This window comes from Phyllobates terribilis, unplaced genomic scaffold, assembly GCF_046119375.1.
Source record: "Phyllobates terribilis strain yellow unplaced genomic scaffold, ASM4611937v1 Scaffold_2__4_contigs__length_985480577, whole genome shotgun sequence".
NCBI classification, from domain to species: domain Eukaryota; kingdom Metazoa; phylum Chordata; class Amphibia; order Anura; family Dendrobatidae; genus Phyllobates; species Phyllobates terribilis.
Genome location: NW_027362762.1, coordinates 661,913,000 through 661,929,371, shown reverse-complemented (window position 1 = coordinate 661,929,371; position 16,372 = coordinate 661,913,000). Strand labels below are relative to the sequence as shown.

Genomic DNA, 16,372 nt, shown 5'->3' with positions numbered 1-16,372 from the left:
TATTTAACTGTCCTGGGGCCTAGCTCTACCCGTGGAGAGCTGAACCATCTCTGCTGCGTCATCAACAGCCCCAGTAGATCTGAACAGCAGCGGCGGCCACCTATAGCCGCATACCACGGGTGGCGTCACAAAACCTTATCCCCAAAACTTTATTTCCCCTCTTTTCTTTATTTATTGACCACCCTGGGCCATGGACCAGGTCACTGCCAAGGTGACTACCCCAAATAGAACCGACTGGCCCGGCTACCGAGTACCCCACGGCCCCAGGGGGCGCGTCAACTGTATGACAGGAAAGGGGTTGTCCGGTCTAAAATGACAAGTCTGCAGTTACTCTATGTAACTCCATGTGACTGCAGACTTGTGAGTCCTCAAATCATGAGCACTGCAGGTTGTGAGGATTCTCCAGTGTCAGCGCTGGGAACAGTGGTCATGTGACTATAAGTCTGTGCTAGGCATACTCCCAGCCACATTCCAAGTAGATGTGCGCGGCCTTGCTGAATGCAAGTGTACTGTATTGCACAAGGCTGGAAACAGTCTAGTCGGATTGTGGCCAGGAATATGCACAGCACAAACTTATGGTCACATGACCACCGTTCCCGGAGCTGACACCGGAGAATCCTCACAACATGCAGTGCTCATGATGTGGGGATTCTCAAGTCTGCAGTCACATAGAGTCATTTTAGACCAGACAACCCCTTTACGTGTGACCATGAACACTAGTCCACGTTTATTAATAGTCTCCATAAATACTATTACACTCCGGCTGGTTGTGCTGTACAGCACTACTATGTGGCTACTCTGACAGTACTGTGTTTTGGCTGTAATTGTGTGATACAGCTATAAAACACCTCTGAGTACAAATGTATAGATACTACAGTGGAGACAGTCAGCAATGTGGCTACTATTGTGTTGGACAGGGGCGCACCAGTGAAAGTGATTCTGGGCCCACTCCTCAGCAATATACAATACTACCTGAACCTTGTTCACAATTATATCTATGCTTCTATCAAATAATAAACTGGGTAGTTTGTTAAATAAATGATGAGATGTTGCTCTTGTCTGTATAAGTTGCATTAAAGGGAATCTGTCAGCAGGATTTCACCCCCCAACTATGTATATGACCATGTAACTCTTTCAAAGACAAGTCCGCAATACCCTTACATGACCAGTCCGTTCCTCTATTTCCCACCCAGCGCCGCCTCCTGCTTGATACCCTGTTTCCAACACTGTATTAATTACTGGGCTGCTTGCTGTCATGTTGATAAAATCACTGTGTTTATCTGCTGCAGATCTAGCAGTTCTCTGAATGCTGAGCTCTGTGTAACCCCGTCCACACCACTGATTGGCAGCTTGCTGTGTACACTATGTATGGGCAGAAAGCTGTCAGTCGGTATTGGGAGCAGGGTTATACAGAGCTCATGAATATGGAGGACTACATGGCAGCAGTTTTACTAGTCCTTTAGTGATAATCTCCTACTGATACAACTGTGATTGTATAAAAATGACACTAAACAGCCCAGTAAGTGACATATTGCTGGAATCAGGATCTCTGCTTCTACATTATGCTGTGCTCAGATTAGGTAGCAAAAACCTGGTGACAGATTCAATTTAAAAGATAAGGGAATAACTTTGTTTCAATTGATTTGACATGAAGCACAAATGCAGAGCGGCCAGGGATGTGGTAAGTCATAGCGGCAGGCGGTGAGGTTGTTATTGGAAAATGTATAGGGCACATGTCTATAGTGCAGAATTATGCAACTATCTACTGCAAAAACTGTATTTGTTGCTCACAGAATTCAATCACAGGTCACATTTCATTTCTCAAGAGAACTATGAACAATGAAAGCTGCACTGTGATTGGCTGCTAATAACTCCTTATTTTTTGGATGGTTAAAGGGAACCTGACAGTTGATAAATGCTACCTGATTCATAGGGCATATATCAGTCATTGGCTGCATGATTCCAGAGATATATGTTTAACTCTGAAATGCTACAGCGATTCAGAGAAAAACATAGCTTAATAGCCACTGTGGTCTTAGTCACGCTGGAGACTAGTTGGACAGGCGACCGGCATATCCCCGTCCACTGCCCTGGAGTGACAGGTCTCTCTCTGTGTGCGTGTATAGGTAGAGACCTATCACTCAAGGGCAGTGGGCACGGAGAAGAGTGGCTGGAATCATGCAGCCGCCATGGATCCCGCAGCTGACAGGTTCCTTTTAAGGTTCACTGAAAGATTTATGTTTCTATCTGTTATGCTACGATTGAATATTTTTTTTATAGAAATTGATGCAAAAATGGTGTTCCATTTCATAGTATCACCATGCTTGTATTGTAGAAAGTAGCAGATTTTCCATCTGGAGAATCTGAACAGAAAATCTACTATGTTTTTTCTATTTCCGAATGTACATACTGACCCTCCGCGGTTGTTGTCTGCGGAGCTGACATCATGTCGACAGCGCTGCAGCCAATCACTGAGCTGAATGCTATGCCCATGTAAAAAGGACGAGCTGATGAACTCACTGACTTTCGTAGGAGAGGCAGTTTTGGACCTGGGTAGGGTGGGTAAAGCACAATTTGTATTTTTAGGGACACAACTTCCTAAAAATGGAAAACTCATTTAAGAAGCAAAGAGAAACAGAGGACCAATGGAAGGTATGGATTGCTTAAGGCAACACAGTTTTTATTTTTGAGAATTACATAAAAAAGTGATGGGTCACTTATTGAAGCAATTTCTGTGAGGAAACTGCTGAAGGTAGCCAAGAATAGACTAGCCCCAATCAATAGGGTAACCCGTGTGCAGACCCTCTGGAGTTCAAACTGAAAATCCTCATCAAAAATCCAAGGATTAGTCTCAGCTTTCTGCTACAGACGGAGAATTAGTATTCTGTATGTTATTTTTCAGACAAAGTATTGAATTGCAGTTGTGAGAAAACCTGCCTACTCCTCGATTTATGGCATTCGTGTGGTTGGCAGGCAGACAGGGCTACTGGAGGGCTACTGGAGGCAAGAGTCTGACTATAAAGAGAAAGTGGACATCATTTTATTTAATAAATAGCACCAGAGGAGGTAACAACTTGTAGACGGATTAATGACTTTGGAAAACAGAAAGATGGAAAAAAAATTATTGTATTGGAGTGGATTTGTTTCTCTTTTTTTGGTACAAGGTGACTTAAGACCCACATCAGAATGCTGAGCAATTCTAAGTAATTACAAGCAGAGTCACTTAAGAAGTCCACTCTAAGGAACAAGTAGAGAGTCACAGTCAGAGAAAGACTTCCTGATCTAGATGCACCGTGGTGAGGGATCACTGCAGATCTTCGGCCTCCCCACGCTCAGCAGACTCCTCTTTACTGGTTGCAGGTTTGCTCCATACAGTTTCTTTGAACACAAACCATGCATTCGCTGCCCAGATCAGAAAATTCAGAAATCCAAAGAGCTGTGGTGGAAGCAAGGAAAAGTGAGAGTAAGAAGAAATGTGGTAGAATACTGTAATTTATAAATCATGAAAAAATTAGGGCAGAATTACAGGTAAAGTTGATGACTTAACTGTGCTCAAACTAAGGCCTCATTCAGATGTCCAGTTTTTGCTTAAGAGTGGTATCCGTGTTTTTCACAGATAGCACTCGTACCATAATATGCTATCGGACCATTCACATGTCAGAATTTCTTTGCAGACCGAGTGATCCGCGGCGAATATCGGAGACAAGTCCAATTTTGATCTGTGGGTCAGATCAAAATCGGCAATGCATGTCAATGGGTCCGTGAAAAAAATGGACTGCACTCAGATGACATCTGAGTGCAATCTAATCTTCACAGACTGTCAGAAGTGAGAAAGTAGAGAATTGTTTTTTTTTAAATTTCTCCAGTATGAGAAAATCGGATGACACTTGTACCATAGTCTGGTCAAACTATGATAAGATTCTGATAAAAATAATCAGTACGATTTTCTCATACGCAAAAATATCGGACATCTGAATGAACCCTAAAGGTAGGTTTAACGTTCTTAAAAATTCCTTGATAAAGCTCAGGCAAAACATACGCCTGAGTGTGGGCTTCTCTTCTTGGTAGGTCCACACTAAGTAAACACCATGTCTATACCCCACTATATATATATATATATATATATATATAAAGTATTTTTCATGCTGTATCTATCACAATACCATATGCTGTTGACCTGCCTATAGATGTGGCCCCATATCTGATGTAATTCTCATAGCTTTTTGTGTAGTTTTTAGCTTCTCTTATGACTTTTCTGTATTTTATGATATACATTCACATTTAATAAAACTATATTTATATTCATCAGTAGTGGTTATACTTTATCTTTAGGCTTTAGTAAAAAAAAAATTTGGGTGAATTTTCATAATAAGCTACAAATATAGAGAAGGTAGACAGTGCTTAAATGGATGGTACCAAATATTGTGTCAAATACATACAGGTTTGTTTTGTGTGTACATGAGAGCTATCACTATGTCTGGCCTTTATCTGATTTGCATCCCACATTTTTCACCTATGCAGACTTCATTCCTGATTGCCTGTGTCTATGTAGCACATATTCAGAACAGGAGGAGCATGGAGAACATTATACCGCAGTATTGAGCAGTGTAACTGTCAATCCAGCACTGGGGTTTGATAAGGCTGGGTGCCCACGTAGCGTTTTTCAAGCGTTTATGCTGCGGAATTTCCGCAGCGTAAACGCTTGTGAAACGCTAGGTAATCCGCACCCCATGGTCCCCAAGGGGATTCCGCATGTTCTGTGCACATGCTGCGGATTTTTCCGCAGCGTTTATGCTGCGTACAAAAATCCGCAGCATGTCATTTAATTTTGCGGAAGCGCAGAGGAACTCCCGCCATTGACTTGCATTGAAACGCATAGAAACCGCGACTGTACATTTGTACAAGCGGCTTCTATGCGTCTCTATGTGCGGATGGTACCCAGTTCTGGAGGAGAGGAGACTCTCATCCAGACCTGGGTACCATTGTACCTGTAAAAAAAGAATAAAACAACAAATAAAGTTTATACTCACCTGTGCGGCGGCATCTCTCTGAATGCCGGCATCGCTTGAGGACCTGCGGTGACGTCACAGTCATGTGACCGCAGGCCCTTCACCGCTCTGTCTCGCGATATGCCGGCAGCCAGGAACCAGACAGGAACGAGCGCTGCAGCCACGCCGGGGCCTCGGGGGTGAGTATAGCTTTATTTGTTTTAATTTTTACAGTCACACTGTATAAATCCATGCCGTTTGCATGGATTTATACAGTGTGACCTAGTTGTCAAGCACTTTCCAAGTGATGCTATCGCCTGGAAAGCGCTTGTCAATCTGCATGCGGAAACGCATGTGAATCCGCATGTGGATCCGCATGTATTCTGCAGGAAAAACGCATGCACAATCTGCGTGCATTTTTTCTGCCAGGGAGATGCAGAAATGCTGCAGAAATTTTCTGCTTCATTTCTGCATCGTGGGCACATAGCCTAAAACCCTTAATAGAAAGAAGCATCGCTGTGTGTGTAAATCTGCGTCATTAACTCCACTCATTCTTCCCCTCCCCTCTCCATAGATTTTGATAAGCAGCTGTAATTTGATCCCTCAGTGAGTTGTCAGTCCATCTTGTTTTAAGCAAGATGGAAAATAAATAAATATTAGCAGTATTTCTGAGTAAATGATCAGTTCAGGGGCAGGGGAAGAAGGAGAAGTGGATTAAAAAAGACACATTTAACTAATAAGAAATATTGAAACGTTTCTTCTATTTCTTTCTTATATTATAGTGTAGAGTAGTTTGGTGGAGTCAGACAATGAATAACTTCTATCCCTTTTAATGCGGTAAATTAGTGGTCATTGGTGATTTAGCTATCCTGACACAAAATGATTGACAGAATTTTCTGAAGGAAATCTTTGTCTCTTTAATAGGTCACTGTGCAAATGTTGCAGGTGTTTTTTGTTAATTATTTTACTTTACTGAGATAATGACTTTTGTGTTGTCATTGGCAGTAAGCCATAATCATCAACATTAACAGAAATGAACCAGTGAAATAGATCACTCTGTTTGTAATGACTCTATATAATATATGAGTTCCACTTTTTGTATTGAAGAACTGAAATAAATTAACTTTTTGATGATATTCTAATTTAGTGAGATGCACCTGTAGGTGACCAACTATACAGAAAAAAAAGGTTTACTTACATGTACCTCCTTGTTGGATGCCAAATGATATAGCTAAACTATCCATTAGGTGTTCAGCTATTTTATGCTCATTCGATGCATGTAGCAGGACTATCTCCTAACACATGCGCTCAGTGTATGCACGCAACGTTTTGTTAAACTCAAAACTTGTAGACCTCCAAGGATTATAGTTATTGTTCTTCATATATAACCCTTCTGTTTAACCAGTTGATGTTTTGCATTAGCTCGACAAGTGATGACAATGTTGACCACTTTTTGTATCAGTCTTGACTCAAAAGACATATGGTAGTCACACATGACCTCTTATGTCTTTGGGGCTGATGGAGATAGCCAGGCGCTACACTTGCTTGTTTCTGTCAATTGTAGTCACTGAATTGTTTCCTATTTTTATAGTGTTTAGATTCTACTATTGTGTATATCAAATTAATTTTTATTTTTTTATTATTAATGATAATTATTATGTTACTTTGTGTACTTTATTAGGAATACAGTAGTTCAGTAAAAAGTATATACTCTCGAGTATAACACTTTTGGCACACGGTACAGAATTTCATTTAGGGATTACTCTTACCACTGATATATTGGCAAGGCCATAGTATGGGGTAACACCGGCACTGCAAGATGCGTTTTCCAGCTGGCACAATGGCATTGATGACAAGATGCTAGATGGGTGAGTAGCTAATTTCACATCCATGAGACCTTTTCCCCATGCTGAAGCAGCTACAAGCCATAAGAAGGTAAAGCCACCGGTCACACAGAAATCCTGCAAAATGACATTGCCATGAAGGCCATCAGTGCTTGATTAGTAAAGTAGTTCTAGTGTAAAGCAGCTAAAGTCAATGCTAAAATACAACATATTCTACATAGGAACATAACATAATAAATGCAAAGAAAAAGGGTAAAAATGTTCTTCAGATACAATACTTATAATATTTTACTGTTGCTCATTTAAAGGGAATCTGTCACCAGGTTCTGGGTGAGCAGCATGAAGTAGGGGCAGCGTAATTCCAGCGATGTGTCATTTACTGGGCTGCTTTCTGCAGTTACAATAAAATCAGTTTTATCAGCAGGAGATTATCACTAGGGGACTAGTAAACCTGCTGCCATATAGTCCTCCATATTCATGAGCTCTGTATAACTTCGCCTCCAGCGATTGGCTGTTTTATGCCTATGCACAGAGTTCTTTCAATCAGTAGTGTGGGTGGGGATATACAGAGCTTAACATTTAGAGAACTGCTAGATTTGTAGCAGATAAAACAGTTATTTTATCAAAGCTGCAGCATACAGCCCTGTAAGTTATACATCGCTGGAATCAGGGTCTCTGCGACTACATCATGCTGCTCTCAGATGGGGTAGCAAAAACCCGGTGACAGGTTTCCTTTAAAGGGATTTTCAGTGCTTAAATGCGGAAAAAAAAAATCAACACATTGCTGTTGTGGACCAGGTCATCATAAAGGAACCTCACTGTTTTCAACAGCAGCCAGGAGAACTACTAATGCATCCAACATTATAAAGTGTCCTCCTGCTCCTCCTAGATTTAGTTCTCCAGTAATTCTTCACATTAGAACAGGCCTGCATAATATACGACCCGCAGGCCACATGTGGCCAGCCAAAGGATATTGTGTAGCCCACGGAGCAGCCTAGGAGACGCCGCTCCCTTCTTCCTAACTTCAAAGGTATTCGCGTCTTTTAGACATGAATACATTTAAACACTGGACATTAGGGGGGATTCTGAAAGGGGGCATAATATAGTTATGCAGAGAGTTAGTGTGGGGAGATATTATGGAAAAGTGCAGTTTGGGGCAGACATGGAGAAGGGCAGTGTGAGGGAACATTATGGAGAAGGGCTGTGTGGAGGGGATATTATGGAGAGGGGCAGTGTTCAGGGATATTATGAAGAGGGGCAGTGTGGGGGGAAATTATGGAGAGTGTAAGTGTGGGCGGACATTATGGAGATGGACAGTGTGTTGGGGACATCATGGAGTGGAGTAGTATGGGGGGATACACAGTGAGGGGCAATTATTTATTCAGAGGTGGAGCATGGGAGATATTTTTATTCATGGAGCAGTATAATGATACTTTTATTTCTAAGGGTACTGTGTCTGGAAGTGCTGCTGAAGACAGAGAAGAGGTAAGTCTGCAGCTATAAGATACCTGGATAAAAATGTTTACTTGTGATACTGCCTGCGTCTCATCAGTGCTGTGGTTCCTGTATGGTCTTCAGTCTGATGATGTCTGGTAACAACAACTCCCAGCATCTCCTTACTATTGTTAAGGACATACTGGGAATTGTAGGTTCAAGCAATACAATTATACATGGGGCTGACCTGACATTACAATTGATCACTATACTAAGCTTGGTCCTGTGTACATATACTGACAGTGGTTCTGGTGTTGCGTTCATGTACTGATGGTGGTTATTGCGCTGCATTCATGTACTGACGATGGTTCTGGCACTGTATTCATTAACTGATTGTGTTTCTGATGCTGAATTCATGTACTGACGGTGGTCCTGATGCTGCATTCTCTCCAAATCCTCCTCAAATTCTCGAAACTTGGGTCTGGTGACGTTTTAATGTACTGATTGTGGTTCTGGTGATGTATTCATGTAAATACCCCTTTAAATTTTTGAGACCCTTGGGATTGGTTCAGTATGGCATTGTGGCCCTTGGACCAAAAATATTGTGCACCCCTGCATTAGAGCCACTTACCACAATTGGTACTCTCCGAATCTGAGTGTATCGTTCATGGAAGAGCAAGTAAATTACCAATGCAAACATGGAATACAAGAAAGCAAACACTGACAAGGTAACAAAGAATTCAGCTGGTGCAGAGAAATCCCCTGAGAGGTGCAAGACACGACTTTCGGTGTCCCCACAGGCTGGCATCTCATACCGTTGTCGATACAGCCTAAAGACATATGCAAAGATACAATCAGACACATGAAGCAGAGTAGTAGCAGCATATCAAGAGCAATTATTTACACCTCACTATGTAATCATGTACTAATGTAACCAAATGATAAGCAAATAATGAATATGGAAGCTATCATAATAATGAATGACAGAGCTAAGCAAATACAGAAGGATGGGGAAATGTCTAGTTTTAACGTTTTACATTTATAGTGTATTTAAGGAAAATCTCAGTTAAACACTACTTTTTACATGAATAGGTCTGAAATTCTGACGTTATGACAATTATTTATGGGACAGCAGGAAAAAATAAAATTTGGGCGTGAACATGAAATGGTAATATATTATATAGGTGGACACTTAAAGGGGTTTTCCCATAAAAGTTAATTTTAATCAATACATCTTGGAATAATAATAAGATCCACAATTAGATATATTTAAATAAAATGTTCCTGTGCTGAGATAATCTTATAAATGTGTCCCTGCTGTGTACACAGGAGATGTGGTATGATCAGACCTTGTTCCTGCACAGTCAGACACAGCGATTACACAGTACACAGCAGGGGCACATTTATAAGATTATCTCAGCACAGGAACATTTTATTTAAACACATCCAATTCTGGAAATTATTATTATTCCAAGATCTATTGATTAAAATGAACTTTTGTTTGTGGGAAAACACCTTTAAGATAAATCTAAAGCATATGTCCACCTATTTTAACAGTTCATGTATAGAATTAAAATCTTGACCAATATTATAATATATTGCATGAAGCCCCATCTATATGGATGACTTGTGGCTTCATTTTGTATGCAGCTATAACTCGTTGCCCATAGAAGTGTACAGGGTCTTTCTTGTATCTCTACATGGGTGGAAAGGTTTCTTCTCTTAAATCTGTGCAAGTCTTATTGAAATATAGTGGTAGCATGCTCCATTGGATGCCTTATTGCTGTATGTACAGAAATATTCTCCACTAGAAGCAAAGTTGTGCATACATGACACCTATTAAATCAGTGTACAATGCCAATCATAAGAGGCTCCGGGTGTCATTGTAAATTCTTAGCGCTGTGTGCATGAGCCTTGTACTGACACAGAGTAACAGCCTGATAGTCCAGAGCTGAATGCAGTTCTGCTGGTTTAAAGCTGTCAGTTCCCCATGCCTTCCAACCCAGCAGCATTCGCCTATGATTACATAATTTGAATGAGCCAACGTCATCGCAGCATATGCAAATCTAGCGCTTACGCACCGCTCATTTCGGCAGCGTCTCTGATGCCGGGAAGCGTACACCCGGCTTCAGAAACGCATTGACTCATCGACTAGTCAAAGCCCTAATTAGCATAGGAAATGGAAATATTATAAATGCTTTTTTAAAGCATTTATTTAACTGAATTACGCTATACAGGGATGGTAGGGGAGGAAGTTTAATCATACATAGGTGACTGCTGCTGAGTTGGAGGGCATGGGGACCTGACAGGTTCCCTTTAAAGTGAATTTACCTCTATGTGTTTGTTACCACTACTGAGAGCAGCATCACATAGGGGCAGATCCTGATTTCAGCGATCACTGCAGTTTTGATTAAAAACTTTTATCTGCTGCAGATCTACAAATTCTTTGAATGGTGATCTCTGTATAACCCACACAGCTTTCTGTATACACTCTACATAGGCAGAAAGTTGTCAACCAGCGGTGGGAGCATGGTTGGACTACCTGGCAGCAGGTTTGCTAGTTCTCTAGTAATAATCTCTGATTTTATAAAAACTACGCTAAGCAGCCAGGTAAGTGATGCATCACTGGAATCAGGGTAACTGACCCTACATTAGGCTGCTCTCGAATTAGGTAGCAATAACCTGGTGTCAGATTCCATTTAAGGTCACGGCCCCACTATCAGTATTTGGTCAGTAGTTTTCTTCAGTATTTGTAAGCCAAAACCAGGAGTGGGTGATAAATACAGAAGTGGTGACGTGTTTCTATTATACTTTTCCTCTGATTGTTCCACTTCTGCTTTTGACTTACATATACTGAGGTAAGATACTGACCAAACACTGATAGTGGGGCCATAGCCTAAGAGCTAAAATCTCCATGCATTTCTTTACTTCACATAAGGTGTTGTACAGTTCTCTGATGTAGAAACAACTGCAGTAACTCTCATAGCGTAGTATAAGAGCTTAGCTGAGATGTTAGGCATCCAATGATAACAGGTAGAACTCAGAATGCAGTTTAGGACTATAATATGGACTATGAATTAAAATCAATTCAAGTCAAGTTCCACTGTATAAGTACTGAGATATGTCACTTTTTATTTAGGCTATACAGTGATCAACCATAACCCTGGAACCATCTGGCTCATATTGTGCAGATCCCCCTTGCGCTGCCAAAACAGCTTTTCATCTATTAAGGCATGAGCTTGACAAAAACCTCTGATGGGGTCTTCTGGTATGTGGAACAAAGATAATAGCAGCAGATCAAGTCCTGTAAGCTGCGTGGTGAGGCCTCCATGGATTGGACTTGTTTTTCTAGAACATCTAACAAGTGTTTGACTGAAACGAGATCTGGTGAAAGTTAGAGGCTGAGACCAAGTTAGTGTTAGCACCCTGTCATGCAAGGCTATGTTCACATAACATTTTACCCTATCTAAGGGCTTATCCCTGAAGTTCCTCAAAATGGCATTCGGACATATGCGCTGATGGGGCCATAGACAGTAATGATGCAGACGGAGTGACAGTGTGCTCTGTTGGTCATGATTTTCAGTCATATATGCCTATTGGAGGTAATGAACTAGGCTGCCAGTCTCAACTAGGCGTATACGGCCGGAAATGATGTACAACAGAGCACACTGTGACTCTGTCTGCATCATTAGTGTCTATGGCCCCATCAGTCCATACACCTGAATCCCATTTTGCGGGGGTTCAGACGTAAGCTCCGGTGGAGCCATTGAAAGTATGCTAAAACACTATGTGAACATAGCCTTACTCAAACCATTACTGAGCAATTTTTCAGTGCGGCAAGCACATTATCCTGCTGAAACTATTGCCATCAAGGGTTTAACATGGTCTGCAGCAATGCATAAGTAGATTTGATTGTCAGAATAACATCCATAGGAATGCAAGAACTCAAGGTTTCCCAGCAGAACATTGCACAGAGTCCCACACTGCCTCCCTTGGCTCTTCTTCCCACACATCATCTTGGTGTCATCTTGTCCCCAGGTGAGCAGGCCCATTGCAAACAGTGGATAAGGGTCAATATCGGCACTCTGTAGCTGCACAGCCCTACATGCAGAAAGCTGTGATGCACTTCTGACACCTTACAATTAGCAATTTGTGACACAGTAACCCTTCTGTGGGGTTGAACGAGACAGGTTAGAGTTCATTTTCCTATAGACACCTCAAAAATGTCAGGTCCGATCTGGTGTTTCGGGTGCAATGGTTAGTACCTGCCAAAAGTGGTCCAAAGAAAGACAACCGGTGAACAGATGGACCTGCCATTTTTGAGGTGTCTATAGCCAGTCATTGTAGTCATGACAAGTGCCCATTGTTAGAGCTGGTTAGATTTGTATGCTTTACTATTTCTCCTGCTTCCAACGTATCGTCTCAGACATGGCTGCTCACTTGTCACTTAATATAGCCCATCGCTTGACAAGTGCCATTGTAATGAGTTTTACTCTCTTCACCTGCTTCTTCCCTGCTGAATGGTGTGTGTATACAGTGAGGTGTACATGGACAAACTTTTTAATGATGAGGTAAAACAGACAGAAAGAAACTTTCGGTATTCTATTCTACTGGCAGGGAATCAAGTGTAGATGACAAGGCATTACCTGAAAGGGTAGGAAAAAGGCACCGAAATGAGATCTGTGTCTGTCTGCGTTTCTGAAACCTTACACATCACGACTGCTGCTGTCTCGCCAATGAAAGAACCACAAGTTCCAAAGGCAAAGATGGCAAACAACTGAGAAACAAAAGTGGACAGGAAATTTAATAAGCAGTAGATTAAGGAAAAAGGTCTTAAAAGAAATTAATGGATTTACAAAACATGATATCTATTTATTACACTGTTGCAGTCAAATATAAATCTATCCGTATATGCATTTGAGGACAAAGATCGATATAGAGAATGTTTAATGTTATATGACTAAAGATAAATAAAAATATGTAACATAAATACAAAAAGTATTACATTTTCAAGTAATCCAAATATGTATACGTAAGAAAATACTAAATCAGGTAAACTATGACTAATAGATGGGTATTCTTGTACTCTGTCCCCCCTAAATGGAACGTACAAGGAAGACAGATCCTTATAGCCTGTCAAAAGCAAAACAATACAGCAATGTACATAACTGGGCTCTGACTGTATAAGCAAAATACTACAAAACTCATCTGTATTATTGTAACGGGTCTGGGAGGCGGAACCTCTGAGCTACTATACAAGGGGGCGGTCCTTGTAAGGGAGCGGGTGGCGACCAGGGAAGACGGGCAGGCAGTCACAGCAGGTGACCGGGACAGTCTCTGAGTGAATGGGCTGGAGGTCACGGCAAGTGACCGGGGCAGTCTCTGGATGAACGGGCAGGAGGTCACGGCAAGTGACCGGGGCAGTCTCTGGATGAACGGGCAGGAGGTCACGGCAAGTGACCGGGGCAGTCTCTGGGTAAAGGGTAGGTACGACCTGTGACGGCGGAGCCTCCAGGTAGGCTAGCAGGCAGGTAGCAGATGTGCGCTCCCAGGTGAGCGGGCAGGAGTCTCTGGAATGGCAGGTGGTCACAGCACGTGACGGCGGAGCCTCCAGGTAGGCTAGCAGGCAGGTAGCAGATGTGCGCTCCCAGGTGAGCGGGCAAGCTGGTCCATAGACAGACTGACAGGAGTTGGAGGGCAGACCGTCGGACCTCAGGCTAGCAGGCAGGTAGCAGAGGAGCGCTCCCAGGTGAGCGGGCAAGCTGGTCCTTAGACAGACTGACAGGAGTCGGTAGGCAGACCGTCGGACCTTAGGCTAGCAGGCAGGTAAGCAGAATATCAGGCAGGAATCAGACAGCAAACTGGCAGGAATCTGGCAGGTAACTGGCAACGGGACCTGAGGGCTGAAGCAGAGTAGTGAACAGTGCAACAACATTGCTCGGGCACCTCCATTTTGGAGGAGGTGCCTTATATATGGTGAAGTCCTCCGGCCATTGGCCGGGGACTCCTTAGGACGGCGAGCGGCCCCTTTAAGAGGGAGGGAGCGCGCGCGCGCGCGCCCTAAGCACAGTGCCCGGGAAGGAGCGCGCACTGCCAGCAGAGCGGGAGGAGGACGCCGGGCTCGGAGCAGAGGGGTGAGGGGAACAGCGTCCCTGCCTAGCAGAGGGCAGGGACGCCGGCGCTACAGTACCCCCCCCTTTAGGCCCCCCCTTTTTTAGGCCAGAGAGAAATTTAGCTAGGATGAGAGGGGCATGGATGTTCTCCCGGGGCTCCCACGTTCTCTCCTCAGGACCAAACCCCTTCCAATCTACTAGAAAAAAGGTCTTCCCTCTTACCCTTTTGGTGGCCAGAATGTTCTCTACCTCAAAATCGTTTTCAGCGGAAACCGGAGCAGGAGGCGTACCTGTAGACTTGGAAAAAGAGTTAAGTACCACAGGTTTGAGGAGAGATACATGGAAGGAGTTAGGGATCCGCAAGTTGGCCGGGAGTTTCAATTTATAGGCCACCGGGTTGATCTGACTGATGATCTCCAGAGGACCGATGAACCGAGGCCCTAACTTATAGGAAGGAATCTTGAGCCGGACATACTTGGACGAGAGCCAGACCTTATCCCCTGGACGGAATTGAGGAGGATCCAGACGTTTTTTGTCAGCAAGTCTTTTCATACGCTCGGATGACAGAAGGAGTGCGGATCGGGTACTCTCCCATATGGAGGAAAATTTGTTAACAAGAGATTCCGCAGCCGGATTGTCCACCGAGGTGGAGACGGGAAATGGGATCCGAGGATGCTGACCGAAGACAACAAAAAACGGGGATTTGGAGGAAGATTCGCTCTCGTGATTGTTGTAAGAAAATTCGGCCCATGGCAGGAGATCCACCCAGTCTGAATGGTGGGCATTAACGAAGTGCCGGAGGTAACTGGTCAGGTTCTGATTGATCCGCTCCACTTGACCATTAGACTGTGGGTGGTAAGCGGAGGAGAAGTCCAGGGTGACGTCTAGCAGTTTACAAGTGGCTCTCCAGAAGCGTGAGGTGAACTGTACCCCACGATCCGACACGATGTGGAGGGGCAGGCCATGAAGACGGAAGATGTGGCGGATAAAGTCTTTAGCCAGCTCGGGTGCAGACGGGAGGCCTGGCAGGGGAACGAAATGAGCCATCTTGGAAAAGCGGTCAGCGACCACCCAAATGACCGTACAACCGGCAGAGACGGGGAGATCAGTTATAAAGTCCATTGCTATATGCTGCCAGGGGGCAGCAGGTACTGGGAGCGGAAGGAGGCGACCGGCTGGCAGATGTCTCAGAACCTTGTTGCGGGCGCAGGACACACAGGCAGAAACAAAGTCTATTACGTCCTTGTGCAGGGTAGGCCACCAGTAGTGCCGGGTAATAAGCTGGAGGGTCTTTTTCTGACCGGCGTGGCCAGATAGTTTAGACGAGTGACCCCAGTGTAGGATCTTCTCCCGATCAGGTACTGATACGAACGTCTTACCGGGAGGGAGACGATTTAGACTCACGGGAGCCACCTGCATTACTCTGGCGGGATCGATGATGTGTTTCGGTTCCTCCTCGAGATCAGACACCAGAAAGGATCGGGACAAGGCGTCCGCCTTGATGTTTTTGTCAGCCGGGCGAAAATGAAGAATAAAATCAAAGCGAGCAAAAAACAAGGACCACCGAGCTTGGCGCGGGTTAAGTCTCTGGGCATGCTGGAGGTAAGCCAAGTTCTTGTGGTCAGTGTAAATTATTACCGGGTGAAGAGCCCCTTCGAGCAGGTAACGCCACTCCTCCAATGCCAGCTTGATGGCCAATAACTCTCGATCTCCTATGGAATAGTTGCGCTCAGAAGAGGAGAAGAGTTTGGAGAAGAAGCCACAAGTTACCATTCTCCCGGAAGATGATTTTTGGGTAAGTACCGCTCCGGCTCCAGAGGAGGAGGCGTCAACCTCCAGGAAGAACTGCTTGTTGCCATCTGGGCGATGCAGCACAGGGGCGGAAGAGAAGGTCTGTTTTAAGGAAAGAAAGGCCTCCTCTGCTTCGGGCGGCCACTCTCTGGGATTAGTGCCCTTACGGGTGAGCGCGGAAATTGGGGCAGTCCGGGAAGAG

General features: G+C 43.8%; 1 protein-coding gene across 1 annotated transcript in view; it reads right to left on the bottom strand.

The window, feature by feature from the left end:
• Positions 1-3,024: 3,024 nt before the first annotated feature.
• The window catches only part of SYPL2 (synaptophysin like 2), a 29,423-nt gene continuing 16,075 nt past the window's right edge, over positions 3,025-16,372 (bottom strand). The window contains exons 3-6 of the mRNA XM_073666808.1: positions 12,913-13,043; positions 8,898-9,096; positions 6,758-6,949; positions 3,025-3,436 (exon numbers count right to left, since the gene is read on the bottom strand). Coding sequence (XP_073522909.1) covers positions 3,305-3,436; positions 6,758-6,949; positions 8,898-9,096; positions 12,913-13,043 — 654 coding nt within the window. The 3' untranslated portion in view covers positions 3,025-3,304. The remainder of the gene's footprint in view (positions 3,437-6,757; positions 6,950-8,897; positions 9,097-12,912; positions 13,044-16,372) is intronic.